The sequence below is a fragment of the Sminthopsis crassicaudata genome, chromosome 6 (assembly GCF_048593235.1).
Source record: "Sminthopsis crassicaudata isolate SCR6 chromosome 6, ASM4859323v1, whole genome shotgun sequence".
Lineage (NCBI taxonomy): Eukaryota > Metazoa > Chordata > Mammalia > Dasyuromorphia > Dasyuridae > Sminthopsis > Sminthopsis crassicaudata.
The window spans coordinates 146950433-146971597 of NC_133622.1; the positions used below are offsets into that span (position 1 = coordinate 146950433).

Here is a 21165-nt window from a genome sequence, read left to right on the forward strand (position 1 = left end):
GGAACATGTGACTCAACATTGAGAACCACTTCATCCAATTAGTCCCATTCACTAAGTGATTAGATACTGGGAGAGACTGAATTTAGAGTGGTACTTATAGGTTAGAAATGAGGAGATAGATATGAAACATTTTAAAGGCCTTATAACTACAAGCAATTTTTAAAATGGGTTTTTAATGGGCCAGATATTAAGAAAACAAAGTTTTTGTATTGTTGATGACAAATGTGGATAGTGGATAGCTAGCCTGGCAACCAGGAACATATGTCTTCAAGTCCTGCCTTTGACATGCTGGCTGTATGATCTTGGGTATCTTGTGACTCGGTTATCTGAGTGACTACTCACCTGTTGTGCCTGATAAATCTTTAAGCCTATTAGACTAAAAAACATTCAGGACAGACAATTTCCTCAGCAGCAGGACTTAGAATAACACCTGGAACATAGTAGGTGCTTAATAAATGCTTATCAAAGAATAAAAAGACCAAGTGGGAAATGATAGATCCAACACAAAAAAACAAATATGATTGGTCTCCTTGTTGCTCCCTCTCTTCCAATTCTGGGCATTTTCTCTGACTAGAACCCTCTTCATTAGTCTCCCAGCTTTCAAGTCATGTCTAAAATACCACTTTCTACAAGATGTCTTTCCCAGTCCTAATCTTAGTGATTTCCCTCTAAAACGACTCCAAATTTGACTCCAAACTTGCTTACAGTTTTCTCCACTTGGGAGTGGCTTCTTTTAGACTCAAGGACTCTCTCCCCTAGCTTTCGCTATATCCCCAGGACTAGGATTTCTGCCTAAACAGAGAAGGTGCTTAAAGTTGTCTTCCCCCATTAGATTGTGAGCTTCACTTGAGCTGGGATTTTTTTTTCCCTTTGGCTTTTCTTAATATCACCAGCGCTTGGCACACAGTAGCAGCTTAATTAATGTGCATGCTCTCTCATTAGTGAGAGGTCCTGGAGAACGGGCCTTCTTTGTCCTTTGTCTTTTTCGGGATCCCCCGGCGCTGGGCATAGAGTAAGCGCTTGAAGACGCTAGGAGACCAGCCAGGTTGCTGCCCTTCTTCCCTCTCTCTCCCCCTCCCCCCAACATTTCCAAGAAAGAACCACACAAACACGTGCTTACGTGAGCCCGGCTGCTGGTGGGCAGCTCTTCCGGGGCGGGACAGATCCCTAGGCAGGTAGCCGAGGGCGGCCCGGGGTTCGCTGAGAAGGGGAGGGGGATACACGCAAGCCTGGTATGGGCGGGGCCTATAGGAGCTCGGACTCCTCCTCTTTCTCCGCTTCTACCCCTTGGGCCGCCAGAGCCTCCGACTCGGGCTCCATCCGCCGCTCACCGGCTTCTCCTCCCTCCTTCGATTCGAGCTCCTCCTTGTTCGCTATCCCTTTCCTACTTCCTCCGTCTCAGGCTCGGCTCCGCCCCTCCCCTCCCCTCCCCTTGCCGGTTTTTTTCTTCCCCTCCCTTCTCTGCTCGCCAGAAACTGCGGCTCGAGCTCCGCCCAGTCCCTCCCTGCTGGGCTCCTCCTTCTTTCTCCACCCCCTTCTACATTCTCCGCTCAGACAGAGGCTCCGGCTCCGCCCCACCCCTCGCCGGGCTCCTCCTCCGGCTCGACTGAGGCTCCAGCTCTGGCTCCACCTCGCCCCGCCCCGCCCCCCCCGCCGACCCCTCCTCCTCCTCCCTCCTCGAGCTCGGTAGAGGCTCGGCTCCGCGGCGGCCGGGGCGGCAGCGCGGAGCTCGTGTAGCCCTAGTGGGAGCAGCATGGCGGCCGTGGAAAGCCGGGTGTGCGAGACGGCGGGCTGCAGCAGCGAGGCTAAGCTGCAGTGCCCCACCTGTATCAAGCTGGGCATCCAGGGCTCCTACTTCTGTTCTCAGGTCAGCTCCGCGCGCGCCGGCCCCGGCCTCGCAGCCCCGCGCGCGAGCTCCCGGGTTCCGGCCCCAGAGAGGGCGGGCGGGCGGGCGGCCCAGGACCCTGGCCCGAGGAGGCGAGGGCAGGGAAGAGAGGGGCGTGTGGTAGGGAGCGCGCGCGTGTCACGGACGAGGGGGGCGTGCGCGCGCCGCAGCCTCAGACCATGTGGAATGGGGCCTTCTTTCCCCCCACTCCGCTGGGAAGGGGTTCGCGGAGCCGGGTCCTCTGGCGCCCCCGCCACCGCTTCGAGTCACGTGGCCGCCGGCTCCTGGGCAGGCGAGGGGCTGGAGCTTGAGCAGACGGGCCTGCTTGGGGTTCCTGGAGGGAGGGAAGGAGGAAGAAAGGGAAGCGAAGCAACCTTTCGCTATGGTAGCGGGGCTAACCTGACCGCTTGGGTCGAACGGGCGGGGGCGGGGCGGCACTCGGTCCCTGCTCCGGTTAAAGTTAGCGACGGGCCGCAGGCCGGGCGACCGGGAAGTGCGAATAGAAATTCCTGCCCCAGCTTTCTCCTCCAAGGCGAGAGCTCCAGACTCACCTTTCCCTCCCTTCCCCGACCCTCCGCGCACAGACCCACATACCACCGCTCGTACTTAGACACACACACATTTTACTGACAGGCATACTGAGTCGGCCAGGGGCTGGCAGATCCTGACAAAAAACCCAGCACTCTTTTCTTTTAAGGATTTGAACCTGGATCAACTTTTTAAAAAATGAGGTGGGGAGCACGGTGTGTAGCCTTGTCTTTAATGCAAAAGCTATGAATTTCAATGCAAGATCAATGTAAGAAAGAAGTGATTGAGTCACCTTGCTTTGTCATGAGTTTCCTGTAGCTTCTCTGACCGAGCATGGGCTGGTCAGGGGTTATATAATGGGTGCTGGTATATTTTAGTAAGTTGTGCCTCTGTGGAGATTCCAACACCCAGGGGTGTCATTCTGCCCGACTCCTTGCACTCGTGCGCCTGTTTTTTTCTGTCTAAGAATTCTGCACACTTTTTTTGAACTGGTCGAGTGATTTCACGAGCTCGGGGAATGCCTTGTGAGGAAATGCCGTCTACCTAATGCAGATAGAATACTGTTCAAGCTGGGAGGCTCGTGGTTAAATGTCCTTTGTTATACAATTAATGTCAGAGGAAAGACTTGAACCTAGCGCTTTTTGACTTCGAGGTTGGTTCTCAGCTGCCACACTATTTTTTTATTCTTGTGACCCAAAATCTTGACAGAATTTCTAACTTCCAATTTTGATTACAATTGAAGTTTAGCCAGGAGATAAGCTTCTGTCCTTATCAGCAATTAAACTGTAGAGTTGTGCCACTTAGGGTTCCCAAGATAGACATGCATAGTAATAGTAGAAAGTTCTGACAAAAAGTGATCCACTGGAGAAGGAAATGGCAAACCAGACACAGTATATTTGCCAGGAAAACCCCAGGTAGTCTCAGGGCCTGCTATGCTATGGTCCATGGGATCACCAGGAGTCAGACAGCTGAGCCACCAGGAAGCTCTAAAGGATTGGATCTGGAGCTTGGCAAATCTCGGTTTAATGCCAGAGCCTGACACTTGGCAGCTAGGACCATGAGCAACTCACTCATCCCCTTTGGGATTTCTTTTTCATATTTGTGAAATGACAGGATTTCATGATCCTTTCCAACTCTGAACCTATAAGACTCATCCACACAAACACACAACCTGGCACACTTTAAAAACATGGACGACCCCCCCCCCCCCCCAAGCTCTCTCAGGTTATATATACACGTGTGAATATATTACACAAACACACATGAATGTGGTGTACATATGTGAATAATCATAGTATAGATACTATGCATGTTGCCTGACATTCCTCAGAGCAGAATTGCCAAGGTGTATTTTCTAAGGTTCTTTCTAGCAGAATTTCCTAAACTTTTTCTACTCATGTCCTCTTTTTTGCCTGAGAAATTTTTATGTGGCTGTGGGTATGCGGGTACACAAAATATATACATACATATATATACATATATATATATATGTATATGTAAATCAAACATTTACTTTTAATAAGTCATAATTTTTTTATTCTCCACATTGAGTTATAACACCTCATGTGGATCATAAACCACAGTTTAGGTTAGGAAGCTGGGCCTTCCAGCTCTATGTTAGTGATTCTATGATATGAATATAACTAAGCAGTTAATAATTGAGGATTATGGAAATATATTTAAAGTGTTTGGGAAATTATTTAAATTTTTTTCTAAGATTGATTTGAAATTGGGGGGACTTTCACATTTGATTCTTTTAGTGCTTCTTTGATTCTGGTGTTGATACCAACTTCTAAATCATTTAGAGTCCACTGGTTAATAAGCGTTTATTGAATTAAGTTGAAACTATCCTTGTTTTCTGGTTTTTCTTCTCTCTGGTGGTCTGCACACAGCAACCAATTGAATCATCTTAAAGCTTAGAGAGCTCAGGAGTATCACTGCCCTCTTAAGTCTTTTGGTGTTTCCCTACTGCCACTGGATTAAAAAGTCTAAACATGTCTGTTATGCTTTTATTTATTCTCTTCCCTAAGACCCTCTTCCTCTCATAAAATCAGAACCCATTTATTTAGGTGTGATCATAGCTCTTGAATTGAAAGGGACTTTAGAGATCATTTAGTGCAGTTCTCAAAAGTGTAGTATGGGATGTTTGATGTTTTCTGGTTTTTTTTTTTTTTTTGTTTTGTTTTGTTTTGTTTTTTTGGTTTGTTTCATTAAAGCTTTTGATTTTTAAAATACATACATAGATAATTTTCAACATTTGCCCTTGCAAAATCTTGTGTTCCAAAATTTTTTCCCTACCTTACCCCACCCCTTTCCCTAAATGGCAAATATTTCAATATATATTAAATATGTGCACTTCTTCTATACATATTTACACAATTATCATACTGCACAAGAAAAATCAAATCAAAAAGGGGGGAAAATGAGAAAGAAAACAAAATGTAAGCAAACAATAAAAAAGTGAAAATACTATTGTGATCCACACTCAGTCCCCACAGTCCTCTCTCTGGGTGCAGATAACTTTCTCCATCACAAGTCTATTGGAACTTCCCTGAATCACCTTGCTGTTGAAAAGAGCGATATCCATAAGAATTGATCATCTTATAATCTTACTGTTAATGTGTACAATGTTTTCCTGATTGTACTCATTTCACTTAGCATAAATTCATGTAAGTCTCTCCAGTTCTCTCTGAAATCATCCTGCTGAACGTTTCTTATAGAACAATAATATTCTAAAACATTCATATACTATAGCTTATTCAGCCATTCTCTAATCGATGGGCATCCGTTCAGTTTCCAGTTCTTTGCCACTACAAAAAGGGCTGCTACAAACATTTTTGCACACAAAAATCTTTTTTCCTTTTTGATGATCTTTTTTAGGATACAGGCCCAGTAAAGACACTGCTGGATTACAGTTTGATACCCTTTTGGATATAGATCCAAATTGCTGAACGGAATGATTGGATTATTCACAACTCCATCAACAATGTATTCATGTCCCAGTTTTCCCACATATCCTCCAACATTCAGCATTATCTTTTCCTGTCATTTTAGCCAGTCTGAGAAGTGTGTAGTGAAACCTCAGTTGTCTTAATTTGCATTTCTTTGATGAATAATAATTTAGAGTATTTTTTCATATGACTAGAAATGGTTTTAATTTCTTCATCTGAAAATTGCCTCTTCATATCCTTTGACCATTTATCAATTGGAGAATGGCTTGAATTCTTATAAATTTGAGTCAGGTCTCTCTGTTTTAGAAATGAGGCCTTTATCAGAAATATTGCATATAAAAACATTTTCCCCAGCTTTCTGCTTCCCTCCTGATTTTGGCTGCATTGGTTTTGTTTGTACTAAAGCTTTTTAACTTAATATAATCAAAATTATCCATTTTGCATTCCCTAATGTACTCTAGTTCTTTGACTACAAATTCCTTCCTACAGATCTGAGAGGTAAACTATCCTTTGTTCCAATAATTTGCTTATAGTATCACTTTCCATTTCTAAATCATGAGCCTATTTTGATCTTATCTTGGCATAGGGTATTAGTTGTGGGACAATGCCTAGTTTCAGCATACTAATTTCTTTCTTTCTTTCTTTTTTTAAAAAAATTAATAGTTTTTATTTACCAGATATTTGCATGGGTAATTTTATAACATTGACAATTGCCAAACCATTTGTTCCAATTTCTCCCCTCCTTCCCCCTCTCCCCCCAGATGGCAGGTCGACCAGTACATGTTAAATATGTTAGAGTATAAATTAAATACAATATATCAGCATACTAATTTCTAATTTTTCCAACAATTTTTATCAAATAGTGAATTCTTATCCCAGAAGCTGGGATCTTTGGGTTTGTCAAACACTAGATTACTATAGTTATGGATTATTTATTGTGTCTTGTGAACATATCCTATTCCACTAATCAACTACTCTATTTCCTAGCCAGTACAAATGGTTTTGATGACCACTGCTTTATAATATAGTTTTAGGTCTAGTACAGCTAGGCCACTTTAATTTGCATTTTTCTTTTTCATTAATTTCCTTGAAATCTTGACTTTTTGTTTGTCCAGGTGAATTTTGTTATTATTTTTTCTAATTCTATAAAATAATTTCTTGGGAATTGGGCATGGTTTTGAATATAAGTAGATTAATTTAGGTAGTGTTGTCATTTTTATTATATTAGCTTGGCTACCCACAAGCACTTGATATTTTTTCAGTTGATTAAATCTGACTTTGTTTTGTAATTTGTTTTGAAAATGTTTCGTAATTGTGTTCATATAGTTCCTGATTTTGCCTTGGCAGGTAGACTTCCAAATACTTTATATTATCTAGGTATGGGAATTTCTAAGACCTAGGTATTCTTGAGATTAAGCTTTTCATAATATTCAGATAGTTTTTAATATGGTAACTTGGTAGAACTGATGACTTACCTAAGGTCATATTGAATAGTAAAGAGCACAGCCAAGATTAGAAGCCAGAGTTTGTGAATCAAAATCCAGCATTATATCCATTAAAGTACTCTGTATACAGAGCTTTCTTTAAGATGCCTCTTTTGATGATCCTAGATCAGTAGTCCTCAAACTTTTTAAATAGAGGGCCAGTTCACAGTCCCTCAGACTGTTGGAGGGCTGTACTATAGTAAAAACAAAAACTCACACTCTGTTTCCACCCCTCAGCCCATTTGCCGCATAAACATCCTCAGCGGGCCGCCCGAGGGCCAAAATTTGAGAACCCCTGTCCTAGATGATATGCAGTTATTTCTCACACCTCCCCTCTCTCCCCCTTCTCCTTTCTCCAATAGTACTTAATACAGTATCACTGTACTTATCTGGAATTCAACTATAGGGTAACCTCACTTATACTGAGTATAAATATATACCAGAAGCTAAGTGAAAAATTTCTTTGGATAGCCCAGAATAGATATTTCTCCCCTCTCCTTATCCTATCACTAGAGTGAGAATCTGGAGATAGGAGGAAGGCAAATTAAATGGGTAGTGGGATTCTTTAGTATGTTTTTAGAATGTCTTACAAAGTTAGTCTCTAAATCTGGTGAATTTCTCTTTGGCTGTGAATGAATGGGGATGGAAGTAGTTTATGCTGTTAAAATTGTTCTGAAAAAAATTTAACACCTTCAGGTCTAGGCCAGTTGTTTGTGTGAGTTGTTGTTGTTGGTTTTTTTTTTAAACATTATTCTGTAGTGCATTTAGATATTTTCATTGCCAGGGGGGCAGAGTAACTTCTATTTAGCTGAAACACTCAAGCCCAACTTTTAGGGGAAAGAAGATAGGAACATTCTGACAGTTCTGAATTTTTATTTATTAATGAGGCTTAACAAAAATTGTATCTATGATTTCATCAGTTTCAGGAACTTCTTTCTCTACCGATGTAGGTTGGTACCCTCTTTGCAATTTATTGTCATGAGCTGCCTGGTGAAATCAGTTATCAAACATTTATTAATCAACTACTAGGTATCAGACACTAGTTAAGCACTGAGGATTCAAAGAAAGGCAAAATATTGTTCTTACACTTTGAGGAATTCATAATCTACTGAAGGAGACAACATGCATAAAACTGTCCAAATGGCTATATGCAAGACAAATTGGAGATGATCAACAGCAAGACATTAGATTAGCATTAAAGGAGTAAGGAAAAGAGACTTAAGAAAGTGGGAATTTAGTTGAGGTTTGAAGAAAGAGATGAAGAGAGAGGGTGTTCCAGACATGAGGGACGGCTATTGAAAATAGCTGGAGCAAGGTACTAGATCACAGAGTAAATGGGGGTCTTAAGATACAAGAAAACTGAAAAGTCAAGAAGGGACAATATTAAACCAAAGGGAAGATTTTGTAAAAGTTGTTTCCTAGAGGTATTAGGGACCCATTAGATTAATTAAGTTGGTGTTGAAGAGCAATAATGTGATCTGACTTGGATTTTAGGAAGACTAGTTTGATAGTACAGTGAACGATAGATTAGAAAGGGAGAGTAAGAAGATCAATATCAGCAGCCTATTGCAATGATCCAGTTATGAGGTGATGGGGGCCTGCCACCAAGGTGTGAGAAAAGACAGGCCTTATTTAAGTGGTAGTGAGGTGTAAGAATCTTGAAGAGTAACTGGGAGTTTGGTGTACCTTCATCTAGCTAGCATATAACTGATAGGAGACTTGAACCCAAGTCTTCCTGATTCAGAGCAACTCTTATCCATACTGCTTCTCAGCGAGGAATTCTTGATAACAAATAGCACACCCCTTTATGATTCATTTAAATGCTAATAAGAATGCATTATTATTTTTTCTTAAACTTTAAAAAAATTTATTTATTTATTTACAAAGCATATGCATAGGTAATTTTTTCCAACACTGATCCTTGCAAAACCTTTTGTTCCAAATTTTCCCCACCTTCCCTCTCCCCCCTCCCCTAGTAGCTGGCAGATAGTCCAATACATGTTAAATATGTTGAAATACATGTTAAATCTAATATATGTATACATATTTATACGGTTATCTTGCTGCATAAGAAAAATAAGATCAAGAAGGAAGGTAAAAAAAAGCAGAGAGAAAACAAAATGCAAGCAAATAACAGAAAGAGTGAGAATGCTATGTTTGGTCTACACTCTGTTCCCATGATTCGCTCTCTGGTTGTAGATGGTGCTCTTCATCATTGAACAAGTGGAATTGGTTTGAATCCTCTCATTATTGAAGAGAGCTATGTCCATCAGAGTTGATCCTCATGTAGTCTTGTTGTTGCCGCCATGTATAATGATCTCCTGGTTCTGCTCATTTCACTCAGCATCAGTTCATGTAGGCCTTTCCAAGCCTCTCTGAAATCATCCTGCTGGTCGTTTCTTAGTATTCCATAGCATTATTGAGAATTCAGTTTCAGCCTCATATTCTTTTTTTAGAATTTTTTCCCACAGTATATGAGTAATTTTTTTATATAATATTATCCCTTGTATTCATTTTTCCAAATTATCTCCTCCCTCCCTCTACTCCCTCCCCCCGATGACAGGCAATCCCATACATTTTACATGTGTTACAATATAACCTAGATACAATATATGTGTGTAAATACCATTTTCTTGTTGCACATTAAGTATTAGATTCCGAAGGTATAAGTAACCTGGCTAGATAGACAGTAGTGCTACCAATTTACATTCACTTCCCAGTGTTCCTTCTCTGTAGTTGTTTCTGTCCATCATTGATCAACTGGAAGTGAGTTGGATCTTCTTTATGTTGAAAATATCCACTTCCATTAGAATACATCTTCATACAACATTGAAGTGTACAGTGATCTTATGGTTCTATTCATTTCACTCAGCATCAGTTCATGTAAGTCTCTGCAAGCCTCTCTGTATTCCTTCTGCTGCTCATTTCTTACAGAGCAATAATATTCCATAACCTTCATATACCATAATTTACCCAACCATTCTCCAATTGATGGACATCCATTCATCTTCCAGTTTCTAGCTACTATGAAAAGAGCTGCCACAAACATTTTGGCACATACAGGTCCCTTTCCGCTCTTTAGTATTTCTTTGGGATATAAGCCCAATAGCAGCATGCTGGGTCAAAGGGTATGCACAGTTTGATAACTTTTTGGGCATAGTTCCAAATTGCTCTCCAGAATGTCAGCCTCATATTCTTACAGATGAATAGTATTTATTATTCAGAAAGTTTTATTTTAGAATGGAATGTAAAGTAAATAAAAACAAAAAAAACTCACTCCTTTCTTATGAATCCTGTCTCTTTTCTCCTTTCTGGTTCTCCTGCATAATAAGGAGAACTATTCTTGTTCATCTTAGTAGATAGGGTCTCAGGCTATACAATTACTAATCTTTTTTATTCTCTCTCTCTTTTTTTTTTTTCTATAAAACCTGCTCTGTGTGTAAGAAGAATCATGCTATACTCCACTAAGCTAGACATTTCCCTCTAAGGTATTAATTTGGTAATACCACTTAAACCCTTCTCAGAACAACTTTTATTGAAAAGTTGTTTCCTTATTGTAAGTAATAAATGCATTCATACAGATCCTTGTTGTAAGTAATAAATGCATTCACATAGATCTCTCGTTCTTGGATAGGGGCAGGAGAAGATTGACAGCATTTAATAAGTACCTACCACAACAGCATATAGGTACTAGAGATACAGAAAGGTGTGAGAGATAGGGCTTGTTATTAAGTTTAGCAGAATGTATACATAATAACAAGTCAGGGTACACATATAATAGTAATAGTGTATATTTGTATATTTATGGTTTACAAAGTGCTTGCTTCTGTCCCCTGGTGTATACAATGCCATTATTATTGTTGTTATTATTCCCATTTTACAGATGAAGAGATTGAGGTCAAGTTAGGCAGGCACAAATGAGTTATCCTTTTTTGAGTTATACCTACTTTTGTGGTAAATTAAACACAAGATTTTGAATTTGTTGTTCAATTACTTTCATTGTGTTCAATTCTTTGTGACTCTACTTAGGGTTTTCTTGGCAAAGATACTGAAATGATTTGCCATTTCCTTTTCCAGCTTATTTTACAGATGAGAAAATTGAGCCAAACAGGGTTAAGTGACCTGCCAAAGGTCACATAGCTAGTAAGAGTCTGAGGCTGGATTTGAACTCAGGTATTCCTGATTCCAGGCCTGGCTCTATCCACTCCACCAGATGAGATTTGTAGGTGGCCTTGTTTGTCCTCATTCTCAAAGGGGACTGTGACATCAGGGGGGAGTGGTGCCTTGACATGCAAGTAAATCCGATTTAAGTGAGGGAGGGCTGGGCAAGTTCACCTGCTCTTTCTCCTCCAGAGCAATCCAGGTCCAGTGGTAAGGTATAGATGAGGAAAACTTTTATATATATATGTACGTATGTGTTAATGGAGAGAAGGGAAGAAGATATTTGCGTTGGAAGGATTGATATGTTCTAAGGCATGGAGATGGGAAACAACATGTATGTATTTCATCTGTGTAGGGAGATTCCCCATAGAGCAACAGCTATTTTGTAGAATAGCAATTCATGTGACTAATAAAATGCCTGGATTTGATAACAATGAGGCAAAGATCAGTAAAAAAAAAAAAAAAAAAAAAAAAAAAAAAAAAAAAACCAAAACTGTACCTGTTAGTGAATAGTTGATATATTTATATTTGATGTAATAGGCGGTGGTAGTGAACTGTTATTTCTTTAGGTAGGGAGAGGACATGGGGGGAAAAGAAAGATAACATGGAAGGAGATAAAGATTGGAACAGAAAGAGACTAATTAGAGACAAAAATGGCAAGATCCTAAAATCAGGCAGTGGCTAGTAAGAGAGATTTCCTTGGAGGACTTGAAAAGTCCAGGGGAGAATTAGAAGGAAGGAGAGAAGTGAATACAAGAAAATTAAACAAGGAAAAAAAAAAAAGCCTGATATCCTTATCAAAATTTCAGTATAAGAAGAGATGTTAGAGGACATCTAATCCAACCTGCCTCTTGAGGAAATCTTGGCTCATAATGTTCCTGATTGTGGATGGGACATCCAGCTTGAAGACTTTCCTCCTGAGGCAGCCTCTGCCATCTTGGACTAGTTTTCATTATTAAGTAAGTTTTTTTCTTGATATCAAAGGCTAAATTTGCCTATCTGTTATTATATAGGATCATAAAATCTTAGGTCTTATAATAATCCTAGATTGAAAACTAGAAGGGTCATCCATATTGGTATCAAAACTCAAATAGAAATGATTCCTTCTAGTTGCATATTGATCAGAACATCGCAAATGTATTAGGTTAATTTTGTTAAACATTCCAATTACATTTTAATCTGGTTGGAGTTGGAGACTATTAGTTTGAAAACCTCTGATTTAATCCAAGTGACATCATTTTTCAGATGAGGTAACTCATGTGGTGTGTAAAGTTTTTTTTTTTTTTTTAGAAAGATGAAGTGATCTAAGGGTCACACAGATAGTAAGTTCAAGAGCAAGTATTCAAACTTGATCTCCCCTATCCCAGGCCTACCACTATTCCTGCTAAATCATGCTGTTCTCTTGAACCAATTAAAAAAATTCTAACATCTCCTTGCACAGCCTTTCCAGTACTTGAAGGCAGTGATTTCTACCCTAAAAATGTTTCCAAGCCATTTACCTACCTTTGATTTCTATACCAGATCTTTCTAGAGCATGTCACATCCCTTTAGAGTACTTGTTATCCTTCTTTGAAATGTATGCCCATTCCTTGCTCATTCTACAAAAACTTAATAAGGTAGAAATCTATAATGAATGGAGAAAATAGTGAAGTAACTTGCTGGAAAATGATGGAACTAGATTTTTGCACTGAAAAGAGCTCACTTGAACAAAAGGTTAGTGTTAATTGGTTTTGTTTCTCTTACCTCAAAGATTTGGTTGAAAATTTTCTCGAAAAACCTAATGATGTTATTAAGCTGGTCTTATGATATTGGGACACTTCCTCCTCCTCTCAATGCTCACCACTTTATAAAGAGGCAACTTAGGGGCATAGTGAAGTTAGGGTTGAACTTGGAATCAGGAAAACCTGAATTCAAATTCTGCCCCCATCTGTGTGGACCTCTATTAGCCTTATTTTTTCTTATCTACAAAATGGACATGATAATTCCTACTTAACAGGACCAAATGAGATAATGTGTAAAATACTTTGCAAACCTTAAAAACTATATATATATTGCTATTATAAAAGTATTCCTTTGTCATCAGATATAATGAAATAACACATTCCTTAAAATCGATAAGTATAATAAATAAAAATCATAAATATTTACCAAAAGGTATTTCCCTTTGAATTGAACCTTTAGACAGGGATTTATGGCATTTCCATTTAGTCTGGCTGAATTCTATGAAGATAATTTACCCTTATCTCAGAAATGATGAGAATAAGTCCTTATTTTGCTGCTTGGATCCTGGAAACCAGAATTCAGTGCTATAAGATGAAGAAGGAATTTGCCTTTTGGATGAGATAATGAGATCTGGAACTCCAGCAGTGATTCTAGAACATTTGCATACTGCAAAAGACATGAAACATTATCCAGTCTGTCCAACTGATGGGTTATTGGCGTTACATTAGTTCTGCAAGAACTTTTAGGGGTTTTAATGAGCTGATTTAACATAATCAAGTTTTTGATATTGAGATATCTTCTAGGCTATTGAAAAGATGGCAGAAGAGAAATAATGAAGGGCAATGAGAACTTATTTTATGCCTATTATATGTGTATATATTCCATTATATATATTCTATAGAAGAATTTTCAAAAAGTGTAAAATCTTTTAATAAGTAACAATGATAAAAAACTTTTTCCTTTGAATACAAGATAGCCTTTATTTAGTTTCAAATCAGCCATCATTTATTTAGAGTCTGCTGTGTTAAGTGCTGGACATACAAAGAAAGGCAAAATACAGCTTCTTTTCTCAAGGAGCTCACAGTCTTAATTGGAGAGACAACACAATCATACACAAAAAAAGATATTAATCTTAAACATTTATTAAGGGCCTTATATGTGTTAGACACTGACTGCTGAGGATACCAAAACAAAGGATTTTGAAGAAATACATAACAAAGGGATGAAGAATTTTTGAAGTCAAACAGATGATTTTGTATAAGAAGCCAATAAAGTTTATTCACTATGAGAAAGTGGCATAGTCAGATCTGTGCTTTAGGAAGATCAGTAAGATTAGTGACATATAAAGCCTGTCACCTTTTCTAAGAATTTGGTTTGCTACATAAGCATCGCTTTGATTGTGAAATGAATTCTACTTTCTCACAGAGTTCAATGGAATTCCCCTTAATTTTAGAAGTCTAAACCTTCCTTGAGATTGTCAGCATATTTGGGTAGCCCTGAACAAATAGTTTTTTCACAGTGAACTTCCACTGTCTGAATAACAGTAATGGTAGGAAGTAGTAAGGTATAGATAGGGCATTTACCCCAACTAGGACTTGACCTTCTTCATCTACAGTGGTCAAGTGTTGATCCTCTTTCTTCTTTGATATTTTTTGCTTTTCAGTAGCCACTTCAAAAAACCTTTCCAGACCAAAAGAAGTTAAAATAATCTCCTCTTTTTGAATTTCTATAGCAAAAACTATTTAAAAATTCTAACCCCTCATTGTGTAGATGAGAAAATTGATACTTATAGAATTTAAATGACTTATCTATAGTTATACCAGGGGAAGATGAGAGAGCTAAGATTCAAAGAATGCAGGTTTTTTGATGACAAATTTTGTATTTTTCACACTGGATCCTTTTGCAAGGCATAGTGGGCCAAGTGGAACAAGAAATAGGCTTTTTTGGGAACTAAAAATTTTAAGTTTTTTTTTTTTTTATCACTATTTTAATGTTAACCAAAAATATAACCAAATCTCCAAATTTAAATAATGATTCTTTTAACCTTTTACCTTTTAGCCAATATTTATTGGCTGTCTGGAACACATGGTACCTATACTGTAGTTTTACACCAATTACATTTCTTTCTTAGTATTTATTTAAATTTAGGAGGCACCTCATGGTTTTGGAACCTGTTTTAACCTTAGAAATTCTCTGTGCTCACCTTCATATCAATTAAACTTAAATATAAAATTGTTTTCATTTTTCTGTCCCTACTCCAACCTATTCTTTCATAATTCATTCAGAAATCACCTTCTTTGTAAAGATAATTTACCCTTTTCTCTTGACTAAATATTTTACTAGATAAAGTTGCATTAGTTAAGGATTACTTATTGGGGCATCTAGATGGTTATATAAATAGAGCCCTGGACCTGGAGTCAGGAATACCAGAATTAAAATTCTACTGTAAACACAAAATAACATATGACCCTGGGCTAATCACTTAACCCTGTTTGTCTCAGTTTTCTCATCTGTAAAATAAGCTGGAAAAGGAAGTGGCAAATCATTTCACTGTCTTTGACGAGAAAACCTCAAATGGGATCACTAAGAGTCAGACATGATTGAACAACAACAATAATGGAACGTGGAACCATATTTTATTTTATGGTTTTTTTTTTTTTTTTTTTATTGAAGCTAAAACTTATGCATGGATAATTTTTCAACATTAATCCTTACAAAACCTTGTTGAACCAATTAACCCTCCCCTTCCCTTTGCTCTGTCCCCTCCCTTAAATGGCATGTTAAACATGTGCAATTCTTCTATACATATTTCCACAAATGTCATGCTGCACAAGAAAGATCAAAAAGGAAAAAAAATGAGAAAGAAAACAAAATGCAGGCAAACAATAACAATATATGGAACTATATTTTATAGAAGCACAAAAAAAAGATTCTTTTTCTTTTAATTAAGAGCAAAAATATATATATTCCCCTTGCTATGTTGACTGAATTATATGAAGGAAAAATTCAAGTGCCTAGTTGAAAACTAGGTTTTTAGGAAAAAAATTTTCCAAGTCACAAACATAAAGTTTGTCTCTCTTTACAGAAAATGTTTTCTTACATCCAGTCTACAAGCATTTATTAAGTGCCAATTGTGTGCTAAGGAAGTTGACTATAAAGTGAATTTATGTGTATTAAATTATATTTTCCCCATTGATGTCCATTTAAAAGTTAGAAATGTGTTCTCAAAGAAAAAAATGTTGATTTTCATGTCAACTAGTGGTCAAGTTTCAAAAATTCATCACTTCACATTTTTATGGTTTATTTCAGTAATATTTTTATAGATAGATTGTAAATTCCTTTATGTGATAGTATAGATAGTTCTTATGGGTTTCAGTGATTTAAAAAGTATTCCCAAATATTCGAAAATATTTTTAAAAACAAAGGTTCTGACAAAGGTCTCATTTCCAAAATATATAGAGAACTGACCCTAATTTATAAGAAACCGAACCATTCTCCAATTGATAAATGGTCAAAGGATATGAACAGACAATTCTCAGAGGAAGAAATTGAAACTATATCCACTCACATGAAAGAGTGTTCCAAATCACTACTGATCAGAGAAATGCAAATTAAGACAACTCTGAGATACCACTACACACCTGTCAGATTGGCTAAGATTACAGGAACAAATAATGATGAATGTTGGAGGGGATGTGGAGAAACTGGGACACTAATACATTGCTGGTGGAGTTGCGAAAGAATCCAGCCATTCTGGAGAGTAATCTGGAATTATGCCCAAAAAGTTATCAAACTGTGCATACCCTTTGACCCAGCAGCGCTACTACTGGGATTATATCCCAAAGAAATACTAAAGAGCGGAAAGAGACATATATGTGCCAAAATGTTTGTGGCAGCTCTTTTTGTTGTAGCTAGAAACTGGAAGATGAATGGATGTCCATCAGTTGGAGAATGGTTGGGTAAATTATGGTATATGAAGGTTATGGAATATTATTGCTCTGTAAGAAATGACCAGCAGGAGGAATACAGAGAGGCCTGGAGAGACTTAAATCAACTGATGCTGAGTGAAATGAGCAGAACCAGAAGATCGCTGTACACTTCAGCAACAATGCTGTATGAGGATGTATTCTGATGGAAGTGGAAATCTTCAACATAAAGAAAAACCAACTCACTTCCAGTTGATCAATGATGGACAGAAACAACTACACCCAGAGAAGGAACACTGGGAAGTGAATGTAAATTGTTAGCACTAATATCTGTCTGCCCAGGTTGCATGTACCTTCGGAATCTAATGTTTATTGTGCAACAAGAAAATGATATTCACACACATGTATTGTATCTAGACTATATTGTAACACATGTAAAATGTATGGGATTGCCTGTCATCGGGGGGAGGGAACAGAGGGAGGGGGGGATAATTTGGAAAAATGAATACAAGGGATAATATTATAAAAATATATATATATAATAAAAATTATTAAATAAAAAAAAAAAAAAAGTATTCCCAAATATTCCTTTTCCCCTATCATGTACCTATCCATTTGTTGCCTTATGGGTGATACTCATTTTCCATTCTCCAGAATTTTGAGTGTTCATATCTAACAGTCATCCAACTCTATTGAAAGAATATTGCTGTTATTAAACTAGACCTTTCTTTTTCTTTTTTTTTTTAATTTAATTTTATTTTTACAAATACATGTAAAGAGAGTTTTCAACATACATTTTCAGAAAACGTTAGTGTTCTAAATTTTTCTCTCTTCCTCTGTTACCTTCCCCTCCCCAAAGTAGCAAGTAATCTGATATAGGTTAAATATAGGCAATCCTTTTAAACATATTTCCTGTATTTGTCATGTTGGATATTAAAAAAAAATTAGACAAAAGAAAAAAATCATCATGAGAAAAAAAAAAGCAAACAAAAAGGAGAAGTAGTACTCTGCTTCCATTCAAATTGTTTCCATAGTTCTCTCTCTGTATGTGATTGGCATTTTTCATCCCAAATCTATTGGAATTGCCTTGAATCACTAAATTGTTGAGAAAGAGCCAAGTCCATCACAATTGATAATCACATAATCTTTTTTGTTATTGTGTGTGTACAATGTTCTCCTGGTTCTGCAAACTTCACTTGGCATCATCTAGATTTTTCTGAAATCAGCCTGCTTATCATTTCTTACAGAAAAATAATATTCCACCTTCAACAACAATACTATATGATGATCAATTCTGATGGACATGGCCATCTTCAACAATGAGATGAATCAAATCAGTTCCAATAGAGCAGTAATGAACTGAACCAGCTACACCAGAGAAAGAAATCTGGGAGATGACAATGAATCTCTACATAGAATTCCCAATCCCTCTATTTTTGTCCGCCTGCACTTTTGATTTCCTTCACAGGCTAATTGTACATTATTTCATAGTCCGATTCTTTTTGTACGGCAAAATAACTGTTTGGACATGTATACATATATTGTATTTAATTTATACTTTAACATATTTAACATGTATTGGTCAACCTGCCATCTGGGGGAGGGGGGAAGGAGGGGAAAGATTGGAACAAAAGGTTTGGCAATTGTCAATGCTATAAAATTACCCATGCATATATATTGTAAATAAAAAGCTACAATTAAAAATAAAAGAAAAAAGAAGAATAATATTCCATTACATTCTTATACTCTAACCTATTCAACCATTCCCCAATTGGTGGGCGTTTGCTCAGTTTCTTGTTGCCACAAAAAGGACAGCTACAAACATTTTTTGCACATGTGGGTCCTTTTCCCCTCTTTCATGATCTCTTTCGGATAGCGCCCCTTTTGTGTATGTGCAAAATTTTATAGCTCTCTCAGCAGAGCTGAACAAACTTTCTTATTTTCATTTAATACCTTCATTGAGGATACACTCCCATTTGTGTCTATATTATCATAAAACCATCATACAAATGAGGAAATAGGCATATAGATGAGTGATCTTTGGGTCACTTTTTTTGGTAGGTTTTTTTTCCATTATGCCTTTAATATTTTCTTCATTTATCTTGAGTTTTCCCTCAAGACAGTTATGTGGTCTGAAGCACAGATTTTATAAATTGTTGGTCTAGTCTAGCTATTGTTTTCTTTAGCACCATTAGACTGCCTCTTCAAAAACATCTGAAACTGATAAAAATGTAGATATGGTATCTCTACTGCCCTTTGATGGTGAAAAAGTTATAGAAATTTTTGCAGATCTTTTCTATCCTTTTTTATCTTTTTAGTTTTCTTCAAATTTAGAAGCTTCAGAGCTAAGCCTAAAGTATTCTCAAGAGTGATGACAACTTGTATAGATGTCTCCTCACACTTTATTTAGATTGCTGTATCTTCTACTACTATGGCAGACATTATGCTAAGTGCTTTACAAATATTTCATTTGATCCTTATAATAAATCACGTTGTAATTATTTCAGCCACAAGTCATTTATTTTAATTTTTTTCATAACTTTGTATTTTGAAATTTACCAAGTTGCTATGTACACTGTATATTAGCATACATTTCTTAAGTAATTGGTCATTTCCTGGCCATTAAAATATCAATTAAGTAATAAGTATTTATTATTGCATTTTGTGCTGGACTTTGTGTAGGACATTTTATTCATGACAAAAATGTCTTCCTTAGTGGGGAAAACTACTTGCTTTCCTAAAAGTAAAGAAATGTATACTAAGTAAATATTAGGGCAATTCAGTTATTGTAGTGAGATAGTAGTAGGTAGGAGGAGCAACCAAATGTTTATGTTAGTGGGTGAACTTAGCTTTAAAAAAAACCTCCAGATTCTTTGAGTTCCAGGTGAGGAAAGAGCTACTTCCATACTTCCAAAAGTACAGACAGGTATGAAAGAACAAATAAAACATTTATTAAGTGCTTTACTATGGGCAAAGCAGTGTGCTAACTCCAGAGTTGCTGCTCTCACAAAGCTTATTTTCTAATGGGGGAGACGACACATAGAGAAAGTTTCAAAGTCAAATGAAAAAGCCCCGTGTGTGCCTTCTGTCCCATGAGCAAAGATGTTAATGCTTCTTATATACCATTTCTATTAATAAAATGATATCAGCTTCTGATATTGAAGCATTTGATAGTGCCAAGGATCTTCACTAGATGTGACTATAGCACTTGGCAGGTGTTGTTGCCCAGTCTTAGGCACTGAGCTGGAAACATTGTTATTCTCCAGGCTCATGGAGATCTTAGGAGAGAGGGTGGTCAAGGGAGGTGCTAGTGGCTTGACTTAAGTGGTATATTCTGTCTTCTGTCTCTATCTCGTGGTGCCTAGTTTCCCATCTTACCTGGCTTGTGAGCTGGATTGCCATATTTTGAGGAACTCCGAAAGCATATCATTTTGGCTCTACAGTACAGTATGGGAAGGAGAGCAATACAATAATCCTGGAAAGTCAGGTTGGCATCAGATTGTGAAGTACATTAAATGCCAGAGAATATTTGATCCCTGAGGGAGCCACCGTAGAACGCTTTAGGAAAATTACTTGAGTAGCTGTAAGGGGTCAGGAAGATTTATTGGGAAATGTGAAATAATTCGTGAAAGAAATAATAATAGTGATAAAGTCCAGAACTAGGGTAGTAGTTATATGGAAATAAAGAAAACTTTATTCCTATAAATCCAGCCTGTATGATAGTTAAAATTTTTATTGTGAACATTATACCTCTGAAGTTGGCAAATATGACAAATCAGGGCTTAATTTAGACTTGAGAAAGTAATTGAGGTATTAATGCAGATTAAATCTAAAAATATGTTGATAGTTCTTTGGCCGCCTCCTCTTCTTCCTTCCTTCCCCGACCCAATTGTTAAACATTCACCTTTTACCCTTGGAAGTGATAGTGGTTGGTAGAGTTTGAATAATGTATATGATTTAGTAACTGATTGGTTTTGTGAAGAGTCTAGGATGATTTCTAGGTTGCAAATCTGAGTGATTGGAAGGCTGATGTATATGGGACATCCTGTCTGAAATGTCCAATAGTGAGATTGGACTGAAGCTCAAGAAAGATACTAGTGCTAGATATAAAAGTATGAGAATCATCACTTAGAAGTGATAGTCGAACCCATGAGAGTTGATGAGATCACTGAAAGTATGGAGAGAGAAAAGACCCTGGACAAAATTTTGGGGTATATCTACATATAAATGACATTTGTTCTTGCAATAAAATTTCTAGATATAGAAAGGAAAAGATGAGATAATTCCTGGTCATAAGAAATTTACATTCCATTAGGGGAAAGAAAATAGGGATGCAAAAAATGTATTTTATTTATCTTTTATTTTTTCTTTTTTGTTTTGTTTTGTTTTGTTTTTTTTGCTGAGGCAATTGGAGTTAAGTGATTTGCCCAGGGTCACACAGCTAGGAAGGTCATGTTTGAACTCAGGTCCTCCTGACTTCAGGGCTGGTGCTCTATCCACTGCGCCAC

General features: G+C 37.5%; 1 protein-coding gene across 1 annotated transcript in view; it reads left to right on the forward strand.

Moving 5' to 3' along the window:
- The first annotated feature begins 1664 nt into the window (after nt 1–1664).
- METAP1 (methionyl aminopeptidase 1) overlaps nt 1665–21165 on the forward strand; it is an 80240-nt gene continuing 60739 nt past the window's right edge. The window contains exon 1 of the mRNA XM_074275424.1: nt 1665–1867. Coding sequence (XP_074131525.1) covers nt 1754–1867 — 114 coding nt within the window. The 5' untranslated portion in view covers nt 1665–1753. The remainder of the gene's footprint in view (nt 1868–21165) is intronic.